Consider the following 26691-nt stretch of genomic DNA (forward strand, 5'->3'; position numbering starts at 1 on the left):
CAATAAAAATGCTAAATGACATAATTTGTCAAGAAGCACGTTGTCTGCCATGAAAAATGTTTAGTATTTCGAATATTGTTGTTAAGTTCAACAGTAGTGGTCATAAAAACTGTTTAAAAAAATAATGTTTTTAGTTATCAGAAGTGTTTATAAAAACGCGGATTTTATAATGCATTATTCTGTCAAATTTCAATAAAACGTTAGGTGAATAGGAGATTTAAGATTAACTAACGATTGTTAACTTTTTTTTTCAGATGTGGTTGGCTCTATTTAAACTGATAAATCAAATTTTGTTATATATAACTGGTTCTTTGTATATTTCTTTATTTATGTATTTTTACCCATTTTTTACATGTTTGATTCAACATTAATACCTTAGACAGTGATTTGAAAGAAATCCATTTGAGTGAATATCTGGAGAGCAATTATATTAATCTTGTTATCTTTTATCGTTACAAAAGTACTCTAATTAAAGATATAAAAAAAATCTCTAATCTATTAATTACTTAAATAAATAAAACAAGTTTTTAATATAGTCTCAAAATAATAAATATGTACAAGTACTTGTTTATTTTATCAATTGTCACGATGTGGATTAAAGGCGTGGGCAGTAGTAATAAGCGGACTTATAACAATAGATGGAATTAAATTATTTATGTTAGTTCCGCGACGATGTTTTTTTTTCTTGCTTCTGTGATAAAAGCTAAATACTTGCAATATGGATATATTTTTTGAAGGTATATTTATAATTGTTTATTTTTTCATACATCGTATAGACTATAATTCCCAAAAAAAAACATTTTGTTCTTGGGGCAACAGTATGAAGAAATGTACCAATTTTTTTTTTTTTAACTGGGTGATGAGAAGCTTTATGTGGCCAGAAGCTTTATACCAGTTTTTCTTTTAGCCTCACCAGAATCTGAATTTATTATGAATGCAACATTATCTTTCAGTCCGATTAAAAATGATAGTAATAAATATATTTTGAATACTTTATGAAAACGTTTATAAATCTTCATGAATTCTAAATGAACGCCTGATGAAATGTTTGTGCACCCAAAAGAATAAATCTACTTAAAAATTGGTACTTTCTTAAATATAATTTAAAGTAAACTAGATTATTTTTACAATACGTATGGTGATGGAAGTAGTACCCTTAAGAAAATATAAAATATTTTTGAATATATTTTATTTAAATGTTTTTTTTTTAAAGAGAAATATTTATGTTTTTATTATTAACAAAAAGACTTCATTTTCATACTATTTCTCTGAGCCTAAGCATCTCATTATTGAAAATATGTATCAAATTGTGGTAGAGTGGGCTCGAACCCACAAATTCTGATTCAAGAGTCCGTGACACTAACCACGGGACTAAAACCCGACACAAATGTTCACATAAAACAAAAAATCAACGTTCTATAGAAGAAACAATCTCTATCAACTGCCCTTAAGAAATTTAAAATATTTTTGAATATACTTTATTTAAATGTTCACATAATACTATACATAAATATTCTATGGGAGAAGCAATCTCGATTAAATGCACTAAAGATATTATAAATATTTCCGAATACATTTAATTAAAGTGTTCACATAAAACTAAATATTAACGTTTTTTTGAATGAACAATCCCGATCAACTGCTCACGTGTAATATAATAAACAAAATTATTATTTATAGTGAACATCCTTGACAGACCTGTACATCAAATTGATATCAAGTTCAATGTTATGCATAAATGAATATCATGAAATTATTATATTATTTCACATGAATCTCCAAGCAAAGAGTTAAGTTCTTGGACCAGTAATGGAAAATCAATAGGATGATTAGCATTGGCAATCCTTGCGCGTTACAAACATGCATCACATACCAAACATTGTGCTACCAGATTAGTACATGTATGTATATGACAACAAGGACAATGGTGTTGTCATATTTATTTCTAAACTATAAAAGCCTCTGTCACAACGCCTCCCGACATCATTCAGTTTCGGTGAACTAGAAGTGATACTCTCAAAACAAAAATGTTCAAACTGGTGAGTTGACCACTCAGATTGAAATTATTTAATTTTTTTATTTTTTATGTACTTTATTTTCTAAATACAATAACTAATGCTACCACACTATTCTCACAGGGTAGGGCAGGAATAATGTAACGCCCTTTTTCTCTCCTATCTTTCTTTACTTCTTCACATCCCTTTTAATTATGCAGACTTCATCAGATTTTAGACTTTGATTGATATGGTCAGCCCCCAAATCTTTGAGCAAACATGGCCAAGTCATCCAGAAAACCTTTTCTTTTCATTTAATTTAAATACACCACTTTTGTACTTTACCCTTATTTAAATATTTCACTTTTCATTTTTTTTTACAAAATGTTATTAACATTAGTTTTTAGCCACTCACCGAGATTTTTATGTCTATCGGTTTTGAGACGTGCCCGTCCCTTCGTCAGGACAATCACTTCCACTCCATGGAAACAAAAATTATATTACTAATATTTTTGTAAAAAAAATAGAAAAGTAAAAATGCCTAACCACAAAGTAAATGCTTTAAATGTTATTAATGTTGAGAATATCAATATTTCAATTCATAATATAGAGAAATATTTATATTCGTAGATATCGAACTTTTTAAAGAATTTTTGGGAGTATGCCCTTCATATTGTATCTTCTGTTGCCCAAAAATACACATGGCATACTTTATTAGGTTATTTATTTATAAGTAATTATTGAGGGTAATTTTATTTAGTGCTTTAAGGTTATATAAAAGCAAAACAAATATTTAAGCCTAAAAAATATTTAAACAAAAAAACATTTATTTACTCTAATTTATCTCATATCGATTTTCCATCGGTTTTCTTCCGCCTTATTTCCCCAGATCCCATATTTGACTTTCCTCCAATTAGGTTAAAACTAACACTCATATAGTCTAGCTTTAATATTTTACCAGCAAAATCACTGTACTAAGAAAAATTGTTTCATTCAAATTTAAAAAAGCTTTTTATAAAAATAATATCCATCCAGGATTCACTCGCAATTTAAATATAGAATTTACTTCAGTATATTCCTGTTTATTGATATCCCGTACTCTCATCATATTCTCTCCGGGTGTTTTAAAAATATATTTCAAATGTTTTTATTTTTATTTTGATACATCAAACATTTTAAAGTTGAAATAAATTTAATGTTCTCTACTGAAGTCACATTGAGACATTTATAAAAATGTATTTGTTTAATTTATTTTTATGTATAGACATGTTTTATATGTAATTAAAGTTATATAAAAAATATAAGCATAATTTTACAGATATAATAAAACAGAAATTCAAATAAAACATTCATATTTATTTTATTATTTTTCTTGCTTCCAACTTCTTTGTAGTACATGTACATTTAAGAGTTTATTGCTATGAAGTAATTATTTTTTTCAAATAACCAAAAAAAGACTTGTGTGAATGGCCAAGGTTTGCCACATAAAATAACTGTTCAAATTATCGGGAAAATACGTGAATGTAATTTTTTTAGAAAACAGGATCAGGTCAGAAGTTGAGGGAGAAAAATAAAGGATTTAAAAACATTGGAGTGATTTTATGAATAGCTAAGGTTATAAGAACAGATAGCAAAGTTTAAAATGTATCAAAACGATCAGACAAGATGAGCTATTTCAGTAAAAATGTAATTTGTTATATAGTCTTACAGCTTGGACCGAAAAAGAATTACAGAAAAATATTGTGGTATGACGAGGAATGGATCGAAGTGATATTGCAATAGCAATCAGAAAAGCTAATGAGAACTTCTGATTGCTATTGCTTGCAATTGATTTTTAAAGTGTGTTATAAGGTAGTGAGAGAAGTTGTAGGATTATTTGCTGACTTATGTGAAACCATCACATGTTTATTTTTACCATCTTATTATTTTCTTTCCACAGTTCTTCTTCCTCGCTCTCTTCGCTATGGCCTACGCCAAGCCTACGGCTGTCGTAGCGGGCTACACCGCCCCCCTGGCATACACCGCCCCCCTGGCTTACACCGCTCCAGTGGCCTACAGTGCCTACAGCGCCTACAGCCCATACGCCTACTCTGCTCCCCTCGCCTACTCTTCACCCTATGCTGCCTACACCTACGTCTAAAAGAGAACATCATTTCGAGAAAAGCCTTTACCGAAAATGACACAAGCGCTTCTTTTATATGAAATATTTATGCGATAAACAGTATAACATGCTTCGATATATACAAAATTAAGTACAAAAAAATGAGTCATTATCAAAATCATCGACTTTTTTCAACCGAAACATACTAATATTTTTGTCTAAATAAAGCAATGTTTCATCAACTACCTTGTTTTATTCTACAACCTATTTGATAAACTAAAGGGAGCTTTCCATCATTGCATCATCAAAAGGAAAGTTTCCTGATCAGGCGAGATAATATGAATTTGTATTTTCTGATCTTTTTTAGGCTATGCAGGTCAAAGAATGAAAACATTTACTTTGAAAAAGATTATATTTAATTTGATAGATTTATGGTACATCTCCTAGAAGTAGATATAAAAGGTGCACAGGTGCAGGGTTTTGGATAAAAAAAACATAAACTTATCGGATAACAACAAAATAAATGGTAAAAAACAAAACGTCTCAAATTTACCTTCCTCAAACATAGAAATCGTAAAATAGTTGTTATAAACTGGAAAATATGAATTAAGAAAATGGATTTTTTATAAAGTATAAACTTGTACATAATTTAAACTAATTTAACAATATATCATATTCTGCATACCACACATTGTATTTGAAGACATTAAAAAAAAAATGCATATTATTGTGTATTCTATGTACATAATAAAATTACTACAACAAAGAACGTTTTAGGTACGTCTATGCACATGCACATTTCAAAATAAAATTATTTCAATATAAATAATTCAAAGACATAAATATTATGTACTTACGATAGGTATATCAATAACAAATACGAAAATAATATTCATATCATCTTCACATATTATATCACATTATCCTCATAGTTTTTTGATAAAATTTCTTCCATTCAGGTTATTCCAACCGATGTATTGAGAGTTAAAAGTACTGTTTGATTATTTCAAACAGTATTTTTTATCGTTAAGACATCTTTTTTGTTTAAAATTTTATTTATTATGGAAGTGCTTCAGTCAATGGTGGGATTCAGCCGGTAGAACCGGTGCCTAAAAATTTAGAGTTCGCCGAACCGGTCCTTAACCCTTTGTTGTCACACAATTTTCCGGTTGAGAACATGTATCGGAGATAAAAGAAGGAGCCTTTAATTATAATGTAGCTAATTTGATGACAAATGATTTGAAACGTTAATCAGTACAAACTTGGTAAAGAAAATGTTATCACACAGCTGATGACACAAGGATTCAAAAAGGAAATCAAAAAAGAATCAAAGCATTTAGACGACTACCAAAAGGCAATTTGGAAGTGTTTAAATAAAACTGACTGAGTAAAATTTTAGTTTTCTTTTATGTACTCTGTTCATTTTTTTGTTATTTCATGTAGGATGTAGATACCTACTTTGTTACAGAGTTTGTGTATATTATAAATTATGATTTATGTTCTACAACATTGTTACATTACTTTTAATTGACTTAATCAGTACCTACTATTATAATTGAAGTATTCTTAGTTGTTTTGTGCAGAAATAAAAACAAATAGTTGAATAAATTTGAAGAAAAAATATAGGGGTAGTGCCTAAAGGGCGAACCGGTCTTGAAAATTTTGAATCCCATAATTTTACTTTTTAGTTTATATATTCACCTGTTGATGAGAATATCTGTAGATATGGATAACATTCAAGTTTACTTTACTACACTCAAAAGTGGTCTTAAACAATTATTAATAAATTTTACTTTTTAGTTTATATATTCACCTGTTGATGAGAATATCTGTAGATATGGATAACATTCAAGTTTACTTTACTACACTCAAAAGTGGTCTTAAACAATTGTTTTTTTTTTAAATATTCTAAATATTTTTTAAAAGCTGAAGATAAAAATAGAGAAACATAAATTTTAATGAAGAAGGATAAATTGATCAAAAACATACAAAATATTTTTTTTAAATATTAAGATTTGATGAGGTAACACAAGTTTTTTCAATCTGCAAGTATTTTATTTCAGAAAAATAAATTATAAATCATTTGAAGTAAGGAAAAGTTGAAAACACTTTAAAAAAAAACTGATGTGGTATAAGATTGTACGTAGAGCCCCAGTTTAACGGTAGTAGGCGGCATAGGGCGCAGAGTAGGCAAGAGGAGCCGAGTAGGCGGAGTAGGCATAAGGGTAGGCGCTGTAGGCACTGTAGGCCAAGGGGGATGAGTAGGCCAGGGGGGCAGTGTAGGCCAGGGGGGCGGTGTAGCCAGCAGCTAGCACTGAGGGTTTGGGGCTGGCATAGCTCACAGCTACCAGAGCGGCGAAGAAGAGGAACTGGAAAAAATTAAAATAAAAATGAAATTAGCACATATTCGCTAATATTATCTAAATTTACTACAAAAACAGTTGACGCTTCGACACTGATTTTTTTCTTCACTTTTTTATGATTTTCTTTTTTTGAAAACACAATTTCTAAAACAAATATTTGTATTTTTAAATCACTAATTTAGTATTTTTGTAAAATATTTAAACCTACCAGCTTGAACATTTTGTGTGGAGTAGATGTCTCTTCTAATAAACAGAAGCGAGTGATGCTCTCTTTGAATATGTCCTGTGCTTTTATATGGTTGACGAGTGTGACAAATGTAATGTCCTTGCTATTGGGAGCACGATTTATTTGTAAACATTCCGTATTGATTTTGTTGCGTCCTACCTTGAATTGATCATGAATTAACGAGGATTATAACATTACACATACCTTTCTTATCAATATTCGAAGGACAATTTTTTTTTGAAAAGGACCAATTACCAGTCTAATTACTTGTCAAACCGCATGATTAACTTTAAATCCTGTTTTTAATTATTATAGTAAACTTTCACAGAATTATTCAACTATTAATATTATTACTTGATGATATTTAAAATAAATTATATTATGGGAACCCTATTCAATAAATTCCATTATTTATATGGAAAGCCTCTTCAGAAAAAACGCAATCCACGTAAGTTTGTAATATTCGTTTGTCGAGTAAGACTTCCTTCTAAAGAAATTGGAATAATTTTATATACTAGGAAATGCTCGAAAACATTATTATTAACTTAATTTTACTTTCATTAATTTATTCGGCAGTCACTTTTTGGTAAAATCTATCCGTTTTCAATTAATGTTTTACTTACAACATTTTGAGCGTGTCCAAATACTTGTTCACAAATCTGGATTACCTCCAATTATAGGAGTATTTTTCAAATTATTTTTTGACATCTCATCAAAGATGAAGAAGAATATGGGTTTACGGGGCTGACGACCGTCATAGGTTGGTTTAAGTGATCACTTTACACGCGTATAACATTCACCAATTCTACCCATTATTGACAACCACACTACTCAAAATCTTGGAAGTTCTATTTATATGAACCAATTTTGAAACATTGTTCTTGAATCACTAGAACTTCACTAGAGACATCTATTGGTGATATGAAAAGAAAGTCGTCAGCCCCGTAAATGCCCAGACTTCCATTTTGCAAAATTTTGAGTGTGCGTCCAAATTTTTGTTCTTAAATATTTAACTAGATTTTTTCTACATTGGAGGTATTCAAATCAAGCATTTATCTTATTCATATAGTATATAGTAGTAGTCATGCAAAATGAGAAGCTACATTTCCTTTTCAAAGAATATTTCTAATGAGGTGTATTTATGTATGTAGATTTATTTTTGACGCAAAGTGAGTTGCGTCTCAAATAAAACATTTCTTTGTTTTGAAATCGTATGAGCAAAAATCGAAACAAATTCAAAGCCGTATTTGTTTTTGCGATTTCCCGTTATGTTATTTTTGTATCCACCGTAATGAAAACTTTAATGACTTTCATCCTGTAGTTCTAAAGTCATATATTGGCTGAGGTTAAAAAAAAACACTGAATATATTGAATGTATCGATCGCGCTTTGACGTCACTTCTATTTCCTTCCATTTTAAATTCATTTTAGAATTTCTGCAAATAGTCATTTCCCGGATATACTCTGACATAAACGATTTGATGCATGTATAAATTTTTGAAGCGGAATTCCTGTAGAAAACGTTTTTAGTTTTCAAACTTATTTATAATAGTAGACCAAAAAAGTTTTTTTTAAATTTATGTATATATCAAGTATCAAGTCGTTAATAAAAGATAAAAGCCATCTTTACGTTGATTTAATTTTTATCATTTTGCTTACAAAAGATTGGTTCTAAAAGGAGGTAAAAGCTAAACGTATGATACACATTGTAACACTCTGCAAATATATTTTTTGAAATCATGTGAAAATAATTCAATTCGAAGTAAAAAGACACATGGACCACCCGAAATATTTAGATCTATAAATGAATGCTGATGTGAGATCAGAATAATACATTTTCAGTTTAGCTCTGTTCAGTACTGAAAATCGGCGTTTATAAGTATCATGGAAAAAAATACAACCGTTCTGTTTGCGACAGGAAAAGTAATGCAATTAACTGTTATTAAATTAAAATAATATGCAAACATATGAGAAATATGTATATCCTTTCAAAACATTTTGAATATGTCCAAATTTTGAGTGTGTTCATAATTCTGGAGTTATACACATTTGATATCTTTTATATTTTTACATTTTTGAAATCTCAACATAGATTGTATGGAAGTTTGGGTATTATCAGGAGCTATGACACTATTAATCAGTCCATGACAGGTCATATGCACTGTAAATACCCAGACTTCTATATTATTCTTTATCTATGTTGAGATCTCAAATATGTACTGTACCTATATCCTCACTATTTATAGTGAATACCAATTAGATCGAGGAATTTGCAAAGGGGGCTTTCCTTATATTAGGTACATTTTGTCGTAGCATTTAGGTTTTATATCTAATCCATGTTGTTACGTGATCAATTTAATATATATATATATATATATATATATATATATATATATATATATATATATATATATATATATATATATATATATATATATATATATATATATATATATATATTTATGCATATATATATATATATATATATATATATATATATATATATATATATATATATATATATATATATATATATACATATATATTTATAATAATCAATATTCGAGTACACTACAATACAATAAAACACAGTTTAGTAAATAAACCATTATTTTATTTGGAATAACATAATAAATTATTTATAAAGTACATCGGAAGTATTTTTCACTTTATGAAATTAATATTAACTGCATTTTGCAAACCATTCAGATAAGGCTTTAAGTAATAATTAATGATAACAAATTAATATTCATTTGCAGTTTAGATGATTTGACAATAATTGAAGAGATCTTAAGAAAAATCTGTTGCAGCTTAGGGTTGTACGTAGAAACCCAGTTTAACGGTAGTAGGCGGCATAGGGCGCAGAGTAGGCGAGGGGGGCAGAGTAGGCGGAGTAGGCGTATGGGTAGGCGCTGTAGGCACTGTAGGCCAGAGGGGATGAGTAGGCCAGGGGAGCAGTGTAGGCCAGGGGGGCGGTGTAGCCAGCAGCTAGCACTGAGGGCTTGGGGCTGGCATAGCTCACAGCTACCAGAGCGGCGAAGAAGAAGAACTGGAAAAATAAAATGAAAAGTCAGCACATAATTTGAAATTGAAAATAAAAACAATTGAAACTTGAACACTGATAATTTTACGATTTTTTAATTGATTTTTTTAAACATTATTTAAAAAGAATCACAAATTACATATATATTTCAATCGACATTTTGAACTCACCAATTTGAACATTTTGACTGGAGTAGATATCTCTTCTAGTTAAAAGAAGTGAGTGATGCTCTCTTCAAATATGTCCTGTGCTTTTATACCAGAGTTCAATGTGACAAGTTTGTTTTTTGTCCTTGCTATTGGGTACACGATTTATTTGTTAACATTTTCCGACGTGAATGTATTATCTCTAGGTTGACAATATAACTGATAATTGGTTGAAAGCTACCAGATGTAAAAAACAAATTTATTCAAATTACAGTACACTCCCGATTTTCTGGGGTCGCATTAACCGGGAAGCAAATTATCCGAGAAACTGAATTATCATTGAAAAAGTATTTTTACAAAAACAAACATATTTTACAATAGTACACATGTTGAGGTAAACATGTGTACTATTGTAACATAAAGTCAAAACACATGTTGAGGGTAGAACACATGTGTTATCTACAGTGAGAGAATAACTAGAGAATATCTCAATTATATGCCATATTTATAGCTTAAAATATTTGTGAAATTCCTAAATTATATATTTTTTTTAATCGTTATAATATTTATGATGAAAATTATCTGGCCTTATCGGTGCGATTCATCCAACGAAAGGTTTATGGATTCACTGATGCAGATCTTCTAATAATCGGATCTCAGCCACCAGACAATACTTTGTGGTATAACGCTTTAAGAAAAAAATGAGCGAGTGTTTTTGCCTAGAATTTTCACTCATGAATTACATGAAATTATAGTAACTTTAAACATAAAGAGTAAATCCACCCACGAGTAGGCATAGGCTATGAAACTTATAAAGTTGAAGCCTGAGTAGGGACATGATAAACGGTGTTGCATAATCCATAGCTAGATTTCAGACTCACTTAGACGTTAGGTAATTTAAAAAAAAGTAAGATAAAAACATCCATTTTTAGGTTAGTTAACTCAAGTCGTGTTATGCTGTCAACACGTAAGCAAGTACGTGTAGGTATACACTATTTAGCGCACATGGCACAGTTATTTTTTTTTTGCATTTTGTATGTTTTCAGATTAACAGGGAAATCGAAAGTACGGGATTTTTTTTCACAGTTTATCCCGGAAAATTGGGAGTGTACTGTATCTTAGAGAAGCTTGTAGTGATAGAGGTATGTGAAATGATGCAATTTTGGGAATATTACCCACTCGATGGCTCCACTAGAATGAGGATATCGATGGTCCTTTTGGTTTCTCTTTGAATAACAACTTAATGCAAGGACCGATTGAGGAGGGTGGTCAAGGACGTGGAAAATAGTCATGTTTATTAAAAATAATTCAATGTTATAAAAATATAACATTTATAGATTGAATGTTTTACGTCATCAGGTACATACATATTTATTTAAAACTAACTGTAATTAACTCAGTCTGGTGAAATTTAAATGAAAGAATGGTGCACATTAGAAAACGCGCATATTCAAATGAAAAGTGGTGTCATCATTTTAAATCAATCAGAACATCAATTAAGAAAGTTAAAGATTTTGAATAAACAAATATCAACATTTTTATTAATGTAAATGTATTGTTTTGTGAATAAAAATTCTTCAATAAAATACATCCTATAAGTTTTTTATTGCTGCTCAATCAATAATATAATCCAATTAAAAATATATACCGTAGAACGGGGCTACTTGAACTTTGATGTTACTTAAGCCCAGTACAAAAAAAAACTGTATTTGGTCTACAATAATGAACGTATCGACATGATTCATTGTTTCACTGACAGGTGACACTTATTGTCACGATACTTCGATCGATACCACGTTCTAATTTTTTTGTACTGGGCTCAAGTAACACATAAAAGTTCAAGTAGCCCCGTTCTACGTTACCTAATAGAATCTTGTTGACAAGAATCTTGTAGACCTACAATACCTTTTGTTGTAAAATTATACAACCATAAAATTTATAGGTAAAGTGAACTTTAAAAATTGCCTGCAGTTTAACTTATCAATGTAATTTCTAAATTCAGCTATACACACTACTGCATTGAATTTTTCCGAAACGACAAATTAAAAACCCTGACTACTCATATCTACAATATATACAGGTCTTTGCTATTTCAGGGGCGATAAAATAATTAATCTCCCACCATTAGCTTGAAACTGTGAGAGTGAGATAATAAAAAATTAAGATTGATGTTATTATTATTATCATTTAAATTATATAAATAATTTATTTCATTTAAACTCACATTTAAAAGTTTTCAGAATTTTTTTATTGCATCATCTATGCTTAAAACACTTACGTAGAATCAATCTCCAAAAGATTTAACAAATCCAGATATAAATAATTAAATTTCCAAATGTGTATATATATATATATATATATATATATATATATATATATATATATATATATATATATATATATATATATATATATATATATATATATATATATATATGTATATATATATATATATATACATATATATACATATATATATATATATATATATATATATATATATATATATATATATATATATATATATATATATATATATATATATATATATATATATATATATATATATATATATATATATATATATATATACATATATATATTTGAAGATATTTTAATGTAGAAATATGTAAAGGTATAAAATAGGAATAAAAGGCAGTTATGATATAGATGCATTTTTATTATGGAAAAATAAATTAATTTTCATTTAAGAAGAAGATTGTCGTTATAGTTGAAGAAGAAATACTGAGAAAAGTTTAGTCATATTCCAAAGCAGTAATAGATTGCCATTGGGTTCCCAAAATTAACGGTAGTAGGCGGCATAGGGCGCAGAGTAGGCGAGGGGAGCAGAGTAGGCGGAGTAGGCGTATGGGTAGGCGCTGTAGGCACTGTAGGCCAGAGGGGATGAGTACGCAAGGGGGGCAGTGTAGGCCAGGGGGGCGGTGTAGCCAGCAGCTAGCACTGAGGGCTTGGGGCTGGCATAGCTCACAGCTACCAGAGCGGCGAAGAAGAAGAACTGGAAAAAATAAAGTAAGATATTAGCACACATTGCAAAACTGATGAAAATGATTACACTTCAACATAAAACACTATTTTATATTTTGTATATTTAAAGCATTGATAAGTTTGTGGTATGGTAATATAACATACTTCTTCTCATTTATCGTTCACTTTGTGTATTTTTTTAAAGTGGTATAACACAAAGTGAACGATGAATGATAAGGAGAGTGTTGAACACTATTGTTTCCACTTTATTATTTTCACCACAAAAATTAAATTTTCACAATGGTAATAAAACCTACCAGTTTGAACATTTTGATTGGAGTAGATATCTCTTCTAGGTTTCAGAAGTGAGTGATGCTCTCTTTCGATGTGTCCTGTCCTTTTATACCATTTTTTAATGTGACAATGTGTTGTCCTTGGTATTGGGTGCACGATTTGTTTGTAAATAATGTAAACATGTATTGACAATTGAACGTCTCCCACTTAACTTAAATAAATGCTGTAATAAGATCAACAGTAGCAAGCACTCAACATTCATACATAAAACATGTCAATCGTGTCTAACCTTCTACATTCCGTGGGCCAGAAATTCAGGCAGTTTTATTTTCTGAATTATATTAATTGAATTAAAGTAATATTCGTTTTTGCAATATGAATCTTGCAACTAATTGTACTGACTAGTTGTATTATCACTTTGAAAGAGGAAATAATTATCGTTCTAAGAAAGGGATTTTTCTTTTATTTCAAAAAGATCTGTAGTTACTATATAATTTAATGGGTATTTTCTAAAAAAAATTTTTTGTGTAATTGTACTCTCTTCTAACTTTCATTTTATATTATTTTAATTATTTTATATCGTCAGTCTTTACAATTCAAACGAGAAAAATTGTTTTGTGTTGAACGTAAAAAAATGTCAGATTTAATCTTCAAAATACGTTTGAATTAAAATGTTAATGAATTAATGTGATTTTGGTAATATGTTAAAAAATATATATAAATAATTTATAAATATGTTTCCTAACAGTTGTGATCTTAACACAAACGCTTATAACTTAAGCATACGTTTATTATATTTCATATCTTTAATAATAATCCAAAACCAAAATCATGGTTTTTGAAAGAGATGAATGTAGATCTGAGTGTGAAATATTGGTAAATGGGGAGATTTTGGAACAGGTAGATGATTTCATATATTTGGGTAGTATGTTTTCTAGGGATGGAAAGATTGATAAAGACATAGAAAGGAGAGTGAATGCTGGGAACACAGTGAATGGTGCACTAAAATCAGTTTTAGCAAATAAAAATCTATCAGCGGAAGCTAAACTGGCAGTACACAATGGAGTTCTGGTTCCAACCCTTATGTATGGAAGCGAAGCATGGATTTGGCAAAAGAAGGATGAAAGCAGACTGAATGCAGTCGAAATGCATTCCCTCAGACGAATGTGTGGCAAAACGATGTTTGATAGATGTTCGAATGATGAAATAAGGAAAGAATGTAAGGCTGAGATAAACATTATCGATAAAATTAAGAAAGGTGTGTTGAGATGGTTTGGACATGTGGAGCGTATGAGTGAAGAAAGAACGGTTAAAAAAATTTATTGGGCGAATGTAGTCGGAAAAAGAAGCAGAGGACGACCGAGGAAAACTTGGCACAATCGGGTATGTCAAATACTTGAAAGCGGCCGGGTCAGGAGTCGTAATAATCGTCGGGTATGTATGAGGAGATGCATGAATGTAGAAGAGGCAAAGAATGTTTGCAAAGACAGAGTGGTGTGGCGTTCGATTCTCTCTGCCTACCCCTGCGGGGAAGCGGCGTGATGGTTAGTTAGTTAGTTAGTTAATGATAATAAATTAAAAAACGAAGAACAATAGAATCAATAAGTCATAATCATAATATTTAGATTTCCAATGCACAATTTTAGTACATCAATCGTACAACATATAGAATAGGCATTTCAATATAATCATAATATTTAGATTTCTAATGCACAATTTAAGTACATCAATCGTACAACATATAGAATAGGCATTACAATATAATCATAATATTTAGATTTCTAATGCACAATTTTAGTACATCAATCGTACAACATATAGAATAGGCATTTCAATATAATCATAAAAGTACGTTAAAAATATTTAGTATATTTTTATGATGGTTCACAAGAAAATATCGGATCAGCTCATTTTCAATAGAAAATAATTAAATATAAGATGACTGAGTAAAAAAAATGAGAAATTTTATCTGAAAACACAATTATATGAATAAATTGCAGCCATTAAAATATTATTACGAACAGGTTTAAAAATGCTATGATTGTTATCTTAGCCACTAAAAGACAATCAAGATTTTCTTGTTTCAATTAGATAACTCAATCTTCACATCATATTGCGTAATAGGTAATTAGTGACCTTTGAATAACTTTGTAAGATATTTTTTAATATATATCGAGGCTGTTTGGTGGACAAAGCAATTGGAATTCATATCACACACGGCGATTCACTCCTGAGGCCGTATTGTTAAGTAATCTGGTTGATTTGTATTCACTTTCCTTTTTAATACAAGTCAAACTTGGCTGACCTTGAACTCTTATTTAGTTTATATTTTATATTTTCTCATTTGTTATATTTTCTTATTTTTTATATTTTATCATTCTTTTATTTTAAATATGTTTCTTACCTTATGTTTTTCTCATTTTTTCCTTTTAAATATGGTTCTTATGCCTATTTATTATACCAGTTTATTGTTTTTATATTTTTCCACGTATTAGCTTTGGTTATTTAAAAAAAAATCTTTTTTGTAACTTTATTATATGTGTTTTAGTCTTGTTATCCTAAATCTCATGTCCCAAACTGAGAAATATAAATTACGCACGGGGAATATTACATATATGTTTTATGTTTTGAAAAAAATAAAAATAAAACGTTGACAGATGGCATAAACTGTTTTGCGTTTTTTACATTGAAATTCTGATGTGTTATTAAAAGTAAATCGTTGTTTCCGTTACGTGAATCTATGCCATCAAAAGGCAGTCGTCAAAGCTAATAATAGAATTATAAATGCTGTCGTAATTACAACCCCAAAAAGTATAATGGCCAATTTATACAGTGCTGTTTCCGTGAAAAACCATGGCAGCAAAATTTCAACGTGTTGCACATCCTAATATTTTAAACTTGACGCACACATTTTTATTTCTTAAACTTTTATAATTAAAATTTTCAATATACTTTAATGTTTGACAAACTAATCAATCTATAATATATTTAATAATTCAGTTAATCTCTTACGAAAATATTACTTTTCCTTTTTTACATTGTTTAATAAAATATCATTTAATAAACCCGTTACAATCTACTAATGAAATTATAAAGTATCTTTGAAACTTCTTCAGGTGAAAAAACATTCAGAATTCGTACTGATATTTTAACCTTTTTATATCTTCATACATATTTCGAATTCATGTTTTTAGAGAGTCAATTTTATTTTCTTTAAAATCAATGATAATAAAAAATATTCAATGACAATGATAATATATTGAACCATAAAATGAAACAAACATATTGAGGCATCACAATGAACCTACATAAGCATATCTTTAAACATAATCATTTAAAAAAAAAGTTAAATATACAATAAAATTGGTGCTTTTCAAAATATGAAAATAGATGATAACATTACCCTATTATTCAATAATTTTCGGAGCAGATTGTTTTTTCCAAAGTACATATATTAAAATGATATTATCGTCAAGTTAAAAATAATACGATTGGCTACAAATTAACATTCGTCTTTGTACTCGTGTAAGGAATGTTTGTTATTGCCATGGAATACTAAAATTGTTCTGGAAAACAACAGAATTTATGTTTGCACGGTTTCGGTGTCGGTTGCGGTATAAAGCTTCAAACATTTCCTGAAGGATCTTTCACGTGGAGGGTAGATCATTCTCAATGTCTCCATCTTTAAAAAAATAGGTCCATCTTGTCGGGTCCTGTCTTGAAATATGTCTAGCCCATTGCCACTTGGGTCTTGCCACGCGATCCGTGACATCCTCTATTTTGGTTTTGTTCCTGATTTCTTAATTTCTTACTTTACATCCCAGGCTTAAACCAATCATGGATCTTTCCATGGACCGCTGTGTATATTTGGGCTTCTCTGCGTTTTATTTGTCAAAGCCATAATAGTCTCTAGTGCCTATGTGTTCACTGGCAGTATGCAGGATTAATTTTTTTCTTTTTAGACAGGTCGAAATCTCTTTACTCTTTTTAACATTGCATCAATTTAATGTAGTTCCCTATGCGCCATTTGGTGCATATAAAGGTCAGTAGTAGTAAAATATTATCATTTTTTTGATAATTTTATGAGTTGTAAAATACCTAATTATGACATGTAATTATAAAAATGGAATTTTTCTGAACGGAATAAAATCATAATGTGGTATATAGGAAGAGCTACCGCTATGTTGGACAATATCTCATTGGATATTGATCTGTTCCACGTGTCTGAAGGAGTTTTCCGAAGCGCGATTCTTCTACACCTTTAGCAATAAATAGTTCTTGCATAATTTCGATTTTGATGTATTTTAATGTATACGCTTTAAAATTTTTAGTTTGTAATGTTTATGTTAATTGAAAATAAATAAATTGAATTGAAATTGAACATTATAAATTAAAACCTACTATTACGCTAAATCATCAGAAATTTTTATATATTTTTAAAATAGTTTATAGTTTGTATCGTGCATTCAAAATCGAAAACATAATTAGCATCGTTCATGAAATCAAACATGGCTACTGTGTCTAAAAACGTGATCGGAATTCATTGTTCGCCTAACAATATAGTCGCCATAATAATAAATTTAGGCGATCGGTACCGAATTTAAACTTGTGATCGCTGACCAGCAAGGTCGCGTAAATCTTCACTGCGTTGATCGCTATAAATACTAAGCGATCATCAGTCGAAGACATCATTCAGTTTGGTCATCTGAAAAAAGGATCCCCAATTTTTCAACATGTTCAAACTGGTACGTCTCTAAAATGTTATTTTTTGACATCTCAAAATATATGAAGAAGAATATGGAATAAGTCTGGGCATTTACGGGGCTTACGACCGTCATAGGCTGGGTAAAGTGATTACTTAAATTTTTTAAGTAATCACTTTAAAGAACCTATATTTTTTTACTATTTTCGTGGGTAACCAAAAACAGATCACGATGAGTCTGCTAAATTAATGTACTCACGAACAGCATTATAACAAGATAACGGACGTATTAAAATCATCAAAAAGTGTTATTTACAACATTTTGAGTGTGTCCAAATACGTGTTCACAAATCTGGATTATCTCCAATTTCGGGAGTTATTTTTCATATTGTTTTTTGACATCTCATCAAAGATGATGAAGAATTTGGAAGTCTGGGCATTTACGGGGCTGACGACCGATATTTTCAGGCGTTTCTCATATATGTGATTATAATCCAGGATTCGGACCTCACACACTAATATAAGAGTTTCTGCTCAATAAACAGATTGATTTCATCTCACCAATAGATGTCTCTAGTGAAGTTATAGTGATTCAAGAACAAGGTCTCTTAATTGGTTCATATATATAGAACTTCCAAGAATTTGAGTGGTGTAATTGTAAAGTGATCATTTAAACCAGCCTATGATGGTCGCCAGCCCCGTAAATGCCCAGACTTCCATATTCTTCATCACCTATGATGAGATGTCAAAAATTATTATGAAAAAGTGTTATAATTGTTCATTATACATATTTTTATATATCCCTGTTTTTTTTCAGTTTTTCTTGGTAGTCCTGGCGGTCATCTTGGCTATGGCCCAAGCTAAGCCTACTGCCGTTGTAGCAGCTCCAGTTGCCTACACTTCACCATTGGCCTACACTGCTCCAGTTTCTTACAGCGCTTACAGCGCCTACAGCGCTTACTCTCCGTACGCCTATACTGCTCCCCTCGCCTATTCTTCACCCTATGCCGCCTATGCTGCTTACTACCGTTAAATCGAAGAAGCTTCTATAGGCAGAATAATGAAAAACATACATGGAAATACAAATTTATCTGGCAAATAAACATTACCAAGAGCATCGGTATTACCATAATATATTTTCCCTATTGTGTATATTTATTTAATATTTCATATATTATATTATTTATTGATTCGGTATTAACTTTGTGGATTGACGTGTTGATTTTTTTATTATATTTTGTTTGTTTTAGCAATTTGATGAAAACAATTGTTGTTTTCGAAACTAGTCGTGTTTAATGACGTATAACTCAACAAGTGTTATTATGCAAGTGTTTGATTTTTTAAAATAATTAAACATATTCGTAAAATACATATATTTATTTGACTTTAATAAACATTTGTAATACTTACAATATTTCAATGCATATAAACTTAAAGTGACTCTAGCCATTAAAATAAATGCTTCAATATATCTTGAATATCAAATTTGAAACACTGGAAATAGCACCCAAAAATGCATTTACATACTTCAATGAATCTGTTTATAATTATGTAGATCATTATTAATTCATCATCACATTTTTTTACATGTTTTTGTTTTTTATTGATATAGTTATTTAGATTTTACTACTTGGTGATAACATATGTAATATATTTTTATGTAACAAAATAGGGAAAAGAAATTTATCGATTGTTTTTTAGTACTTCTTCGATACAAATGCAAAGGACAAATCGAATGAATAAAAAACACAATAAATTTATTTTTATTAATCAATCAACAATGAATTACTTATTTATCCCCTAAATAAAAAAAATATTTATGTGTCATATAATAAAATATATTTTAAATGTTTTACCTGCACAGCTTATTATTTTAATTACTCGCTTTTTTTCATGCAAAGAAACACAAAATGATTTATTTATGACTTTGTGTAAAGTTATTTAAATACCTATTTAAACATACAGGAGACATAAAAATAATTTACAGTGTAAAGGTTTTTCAATAAGATAATTACACCTGGACTTTAATTAATTCACTTTCTACCTTAAAAAGTCTTCAATGCATATCATTATTGTTGATTTATAATCAATAAAACTTTCATATTCTCTCGGAAATTCTCTGCAGATTCCGTGAAAGTTATATTTAGTGATCCTTTTCTGCTCTTAGTTGCTGCGCAAATCTCATCCCTTACGTGAGGTAACTTTATATATTTAACAAACTAACAAACACGTTATTAATATAAGGTATTAATCAAATTAACCACAATTAAGAAATCTGATATTAATTTATCGACCGTGTAATGTTGATACCATCCAATGTAATATAAGAAAGGTTTTCTCATTTAATGAAATGATTTGGAAGAAGGCATAATTATTCTGATCAAAATATCCAATGTCTTTCTACAAATTGTGTTTTTATATCAAGATTATCTGTTAAAAGTTTTTGAAAGATAATAATTTCAATTTGTAATTTATATTTCGATTAAATGAGAACGAAATAAAAAACATGACCAATTCAAAAACTCATAAACGTGTATTAAAATACATTACCATACAGAATTTTAAATCGAGAATTGACTCAGGCATAAAACTTTAGAAACCACCCCATCGTCTCAAAAATATTATGGTTAGAGGATCTAAGCATAATAATATTGTTTTAATGAAAGGGATGTTTTTCCAAAACCCGTATAAATTTCGTCAAAATATGCCAGTGGTGAGAAATTGAATTCAGTCTTACCAAATAAATTAAACGTTTAAAATCGAATATGTAGATACCAAATTGACTTTAAAATTTAGATTTTAGAATAACCAATCCAACCTCTGACACCGTTTTAAAACACATGGCTATTACTATTTAAAAGGATATTCTATTTAAATTTACAGAAATTTTAATTAAGTACATATTTCAAGATTTAATTGAAATTTAAAATTAATTTATTACATTTATTACATTTATATTTTTAGGAAATAAATAATAATAACAAACTTATTTTTCTGTAAAAAAATACCATCTCCAGCAAAATGGTTGCAGTAAATATTTGAAATCATAAAAATGTTATACACATATCGCTCACTCCTTTCAAGAACGTCATAAATCAAAAATCGTCAATTTTCTGTTGTGCATTAAAGAAAAGAAGAATATAAATTTTGCAAGGATATAGAAAATATACTATATCCTTGCAAAAGCGGCATGTTTTTATATTATTTCGAGAAATAAAAATACTTTGTGTTCTGATCCACTCACATGTGAGTGGATCAGAACACAAAGTATTTTTATTTGTCGAAATAATATATCAATATGATCCACAAAGTTAATGCTTTAACTTAATATTTACTCGCTACAGAGCAAAAAGTGTGGTTTTTGCATTTTGAAGAAAATGTATTGTTTAATTTTTTTTTTAAATAAACTAAATATTTTTCAATTGGAGAAAAAACGTTCAGGTTTTATCTAAAAAGATCTGTTGCACAATAAAAGTTCAGTAAGTGGCTTGATATTTATTTTTAATACATTGTATTATGTTTTTAAACTTTAAAAACGTTCTCCTGAAAAATCAAGTTTTTTGATTTATGACGTTCTTAAAAGGAGTGAGCAATATCATTTTTCAGTTTTTGAAGCTAACAGAGGAATATATCGTATTATGACATAAGAAAATCTTATGTCATAATACGAGTACATACAAGTAAAAGACGTACCAAAATTATATCAAATTCGGTAAAATATTTTCGAAGAAAATATAATTTTATTCAATTTGGGTCAAAAGGGAAGAATAACCAGTTCATTAATTATGTGATCAAAAATCATAGTCGGTATCTAATCGCTCTCACAATAAGCACCATTTGCTTTCTGAATTGATTAAACTAATTAATGAATTCAGTGCACGGCATACTATATAACAATCATGCCATATCATTACAAGCTCCTGACGCAGAATAGTTTGGGAAGACCCCAAGAGAATCTAGAATCAAAGAAAACAATAAAAAATCCCAACAGTGAGTCACGAGAATATTTAAAATCCTTAAAATTATTCCCAATCACACCCTCCAACGATTACGACTTCTTATACCTGATATTTTCACTCTTCGTATTTTTTAAACTGCCATTTTAACACCCCACTAGGCACAAAAATATTAACAATGTATTGAATATTCACTCAATTAAAGTATTGAGAGATTTTTTTCGAAACATATTAAAGGCAGATGCCGAAAACTTTCTAAAAATGACCACATCATTCTATCCGATTTGTATACATGGTTATCATTTTGCTGAATGTAAGAAACCTTGTAAGGCAAATGATATCTGCAACTCAAATATACTCGAAAATATAGTAATTAAAAATATATTAAAGATGTCTCAATATAAACGAAACGAATTTACGCTCGGGGAATTAGCAACATCATCAAGAATCTAATCGCACTTTTAGACAATAACAACAACATTCTTTTTTTACTTCTCATCAAAGATGAACCAATATATATGAACCAATTTTGAAACATTGTTTTTGAATCACTAGAATTTCTAATGGTGAGAAGAAAAGAAGGGAAGAAGAAGAAGTCTTCCATATTCTTCTTCATCTTTGATGAGATGTCAAAAAATAATGTGAAAAATAACTCCTATAATTGTAGATAATCCAGAATTGTGAACAAGTATTTGGACACACTCAAAATGTTGTAAATATCAGCAACACCACCAAAAATCAATATGTTATCACTGGATACAAATAAAATATTCAACAACCATATAGCGATGAAATATGATTCAGGTATTATTTAGTTTGTTCTTGTGTCCAAGCACTATCTGCCCTCTAATTTCAAACAGCTGTATAAGGTTCAAAACTGGTAAGAAGGATATTGATTATTGGCCAAAAAAACCCGCTAATCAACATGTATTCACAATATATAAATATATATTTTTTTTAACATTTATAAAAGCTAAGCTTTCTACCAGTTTATATCAAAATCATAAATTTGATAAGTGATATAAATTTACAATAAAAGTGTTTTAATTCTGGTTAAAACCATGTGTGCATTAATGAAAATTTTACCCTATTTTTAATTATTTTCATGCATTTAGTGCGACGTTTTTTTTGCACAATGCTCAGTAAGAATCCTGATAATTCTAAATATTTAAGACTCGAGTCTTGTAAGCAGGAGCTACATACCTGTATAACTGATTGAGCTTTGGTCACGCGTTATGCATACCATAACAGTGTTATTCTCACACGTCAATGGTACATCACTAATAAGTCTATACATTACATCCGCAAGGACAGCTCGACAGCCCATCCATGAAAAAGGTATAAAAGACACAGGATGACAGACCTAATCATCACTCAGTTTCAAACAATCAGCAGATCCACACTATCTATCAAGATGTTCAAACTGGTGGGTTCAAATTCAGATTTAATATAAGTATAAAAAATCTAGTATTTAGATTCACAGTGATGTTTTATTAAAGTTGTGCCGGGATATGTGTTTCGTTACTTCAAAAACTAACATCTTATTACGAAAATTGTAGTAAAGCACATAATTTTAACTGGTATTTTCATTTTATTCAATTACTTTAAATTGATTTATTCTAGGGAATTTAAAAATTTCGTTCAAAAGAAAATCATTGAAATTTATTTTTGTTGTTTTGCAATATCCAATTTAATCTTTTTTCCATTTTTATTAACGTAATGTTTCAAACCAATCATTCAACATGTGCTAAACTTTCCTCGAAACATCTACTCGTTATTTATTTATTTTGAACCACTTTCCCTGTAGAGTGATAAATTTAAAGTAAAAATTAAAAATTATTTTAAAGTACTATTGAAATTAAAATTAAAAAATTATTTAAATAATTGATTTTAAAGTATGTAGTACGTATAATTTCTTTTTTAATTCAACAAGAGCAAAATGAATTTTTTAAATCGTGAAGTTTTTTCTTGATTTTCATATGGTAATTTTAATTGTATCAACAAAAAAATCTGCGGTGACATTATCTTATGGGAATAAAAATGAAAATTTTATATTTTTCTAAACATTGACAGTCAAAATATATTTTTAAAATCCAAAATCTTTGATATTGAAGTTTTTTACTGTACATACTATGCAAAATCTACAATAAATTTTTGTTTTAATGTTCAGCAAATTATTTTTATTTGTTATTTTAAAAAAGTTTAATGTTATATTTTGTACACACTTGCTCACCAAAATTTTTTGTACCTGTGCAACATGTAAAATATTTTTTAAAAAAAATCGTTAGAAATACGTCTCTGCTAATGACTTATTTTATATTTTCAGTTCTTCTTTGTCGCCCTCCTGGCCATGGCTTATGCTAAACCATCAGGATTCGTGGCTGGTTATACTGCTCCGTTAGCTTACACGGCCCCCTACAGCGCCTACAGTGCCTACAGCGCTTACACCCCCTATGCTGCCTACAGCGCCTATAGCCCGTACGCTTACAGTGCTCCGTTAGCCTACTCGTCGCCTTATGCTGCTTACAGCTACTATTAAGCTCGAACATGTTGAATATAATTTCTGTTATAATAAAAAATAAAACAATATGTACATTTTTGTGAAATAAACCAAAATACTATGTAACATATTAAACAAATTAAAATCTCTCCTCACTAAAACTGTTCATTTATTTTAGATTTAATTTTACTCAAACATTATTTTTTATATGTATTTTCCAATGAAATATTCCAAACAAAAGGTTTAAAATGATTGATCATCCTCTAAGCATTTTTGATGCGACTCTTTACGAAGGTTCTGAAAAATATTATATTAGGCAGTCCTACAGGCAAAAGATTTGGAGTAGAGAAAACCCAGAAGCCTTTTTCAAGACGCCCTTGCATCCACTAAAAGTCACTGTTTTGTATGTTTTATTGGCAGGTGGAATCATTGGCCCGTATTTATTTAAAGACGATGCTGGCCAGAATGTTAGGTCAATAGAGAGCGCCACAGAACCACGATTTCTGACTTCTTCGTACCTCAGTTGAATGGCATTGATGTGACAGAGCTGTAGTTTTAACAAGATGGCGCGACATGCTACACGGCTGGTACCGCCATCATTTTGAATTTGAATTCGTATACCCCTAAAAAATACCCTATATTTATTTAATGTAGGAAATTTTGGATTCATTGTTCAAATATTGTTTTTACCTCAAAAGACATGATATATTATTAGTGTATATATTACACAAACTATTAAAATTAACCCAGATTACTTACCCAATATTTCCTTTCTATTTCCTTTTCAATGCGCCAGTAATATACTTCCACCCAAAACTCCTTCACATTTGTCGTCTGAATTTCTAAATGCACTAATGTGAGAAAATGACTAAAATGTGAGAAAAATGGAATTTTAATTTTAAACATTATCGAGTAAAATTATGAATTTTTAGTCTGCTCTAGTCTTATGGGGCTTCCAAATTAACTTAATGAGGTTTTTTCGTACATGATACTTTTTTCCGTATTCATTTTCGTAGTAATTTCCAGTCATCCACAAAAAAGCCATGAAAATCTTTTAGAATCGGTTTTCGTCTGCACATTAAATAAAGAAAGTTTAGTTATTTTATGACGGTACCTAAATAAGTCGTTGTCTACAACTTATTTGGATACATTTGAAAGGTTCATTATGGTGATTACACTTACATTTGCGAAAATCTTAAAGTAAAATAATATTTCAATTTATTTATCTCCATGAGCCATAAGTTTGGCAACTTTGGTAGACATTTTTTTCCTACGCACATTTTATAACTATGTAAGGATTTTTAATTTGAATTTATTATTCATTTCTCGACAACGCCCATCATAATTAATATGTAGCTGACATCGGATTAGAGTTCTTTTAAGCCTCACATGTTATCCAACTGTCCATAAAGCAGTGTATAGTAGTAACATTTTTTTATTAATCATTGAATTCGTGATGGCTAGGTAAACAACCCTATGCTTTAGTCGGGGGTGATATTTAATCATTATTCTCCAGCCACTCCTAAATGAGGTTGGCGACCATCTGCTTAAACTCCACACGATCCTGGACCAATCTGATTTTTTTTTATTTTTTTTTATTTATTTCTTAAGTTAGCTTATATTAAAACTAATATAAACTATTATTTTTTTGACATTTCATCAAAGATGAAGAAGAATATGGAAGTCTGGGCATTTACGGGGCTTACGACCGTCATAGGCTGGTTTGAGTGATCACTTTACACACGTGTAACATTCACCAATTCTACCCATTATTGACAACCACACTACTCAAATTCTTGGAAGTTCTATATATATGAACCAATTTAGAAACTTTGTTCTTGAATCACTAGAACTTCACTAGAGACATCTATTGGTGAGATGTAAAGAAGCTTTTTTATTAAGCAGAAACTCTTATATTAGTATGTGAGATCCGAATCCCGGATTATAATCACACACATGAGAAACGCCAGAAAATACCATTTTCATTTTTATTATTAAGCTTATAATTTGACCAGATAATTTATTTACAACATTTTGAGTGTGTCCAAATACTTGTTCACAAAATCTGGATTATCTCCAATTACAGGAGTTATTTTCATATTATTTTTTTGACATTTCATCAAAGATGAAGAAGAATATGGAAGTCTGGGCATTTACGGGGCTTACGACCGTCATAGGCTGGTTTGAGTGATCACTTTACACACGTGTAACATTCACCAATTCTACCCATTATTGACAACCACACTACTCAAATTCTTGGAAGTTCTATATATATGAACCAATTTAGAAACTTTGTTCTTGAATCACTAGAACTTCACTAGAGACATCTATTGGTGAGATGTAAAGAAGCTTTTTTATTAAGCAGAAACTCTTATATTAGTA

At 29.6% G+C, this 26691-nt stretch overlaps 4 protein-coding genes and 1 long non-coding RNA gene across 5 annotated transcripts; 3 read left to right on the forward strand and 2 right to left on the reverse strand.

Annotated features, from left to right (window-relative positions):
- Positions 1 to 1982: 1982 nt before the first annotated feature.
- On the forward strand, positions 1983 to 4337 carry LOC148300400 (uncharacterized). The gene is made up of 2 exons (XM_088274859.1): positions 1983 to 2039; positions 3934 to 4337. Exons 1-2 carry the CDS (start codon positions 2028 to 2030, stop codon positions 4132 to 4134), a joined length of 213 nt encoding a protein of 70 aa, XP_088130985.1. The 5' UTR covers positions 1983 to 2027; the 3' UTR covers positions 4135 to 4337.
- A 1645-nt stretch (positions 4338 to 5982) lies between these two features.
- Positions 5983 to 6754, reverse strand: LOC148300401 (uncharacterized). The gene is made up of 2 exons (XR_015838948.1): positions 6667 to 6754; positions 5983 to 6464 (listed from the first exon to the last, which is right to left on the reverse strand). It is a non-coding gene; the product is annotated as an uncharacterized LOC148300401 (long non-coding RNA).
- A 2579-nt stretch (positions 6755 to 9333) lies between these two features.
- Positions 9334 to 10011, reverse strand: LOC148300402 (uncharacterized). The gene is made up of 2 exons (XM_088274873.1): positions 9897 to 10011; positions 9334 to 9732 (listed from the first exon to the last, which is right to left on the reverse strand). Exons 1-2 carry the CDS (start codon positions 9906 to 9908, stop codon positions 9520 to 9522), a joined length of 225 nt encoding a protein of 74 aa, XP_088130999.1. The 5' UTR covers positions 9909 to 10011; the 3' UTR covers positions 9334 to 9519.
- Positions 10012 to 17851: 7840 nt separating this feature from the next.
- Positions 17852 to 19599, forward strand: LOC148300403 (uncharacterized). Its single transcript, XM_088274872.1, has 2 exons — positions 17852 to 17896; positions 18671 to 19599. The coding sequence occupies exons 1-2, from the start codon at positions 17885 to 17887 to the stop codon at positions 18884 to 18886; spliced, it is 228 nt and encodes a 75-aa protein (XP_088130998.1). The 5' UTR covers positions 17852 to 17884; the 3' UTR covers positions 18887 to 19599.
- A 3579-nt stretch (positions 19600 to 23178) lies between these two features.
- On the forward strand, positions 23179 to 24470 carry LOC148300404 (uncharacterized). The gene is made up of 2 exons (XM_088274869.1): positions 23179 to 23235; positions 24136 to 24470. Exons 1-2 carry the CDS (start codon positions 23224 to 23226, stop codon positions 24346 to 24348), a joined length of 225 nt encoding a protein of 74 aa, XP_088130995.1. The 5' UTR covers positions 23179 to 23223; the 3' UTR covers positions 24349 to 24470.
- The last annotated feature ends 2221 nt before the right edge of the window (positions 24471 to 26691 follow it).

This window comes from Brachycentrus maculatus, unplaced genomic scaffold, assembly GCF_059751285.1.
Source record: "Brachycentrus maculatus isolate JH-2025_06_01 unplaced genomic scaffold, ASM5975128v1 h1tg000728l, whole genome shotgun sequence".
In the NCBI taxonomy this organism is placed as follows: domain Eukaryota; kingdom Metazoa; phylum Arthropoda; class Insecta; order Trichoptera; family Brachycentridae; genus Brachycentrus; species Brachycentrus maculatus.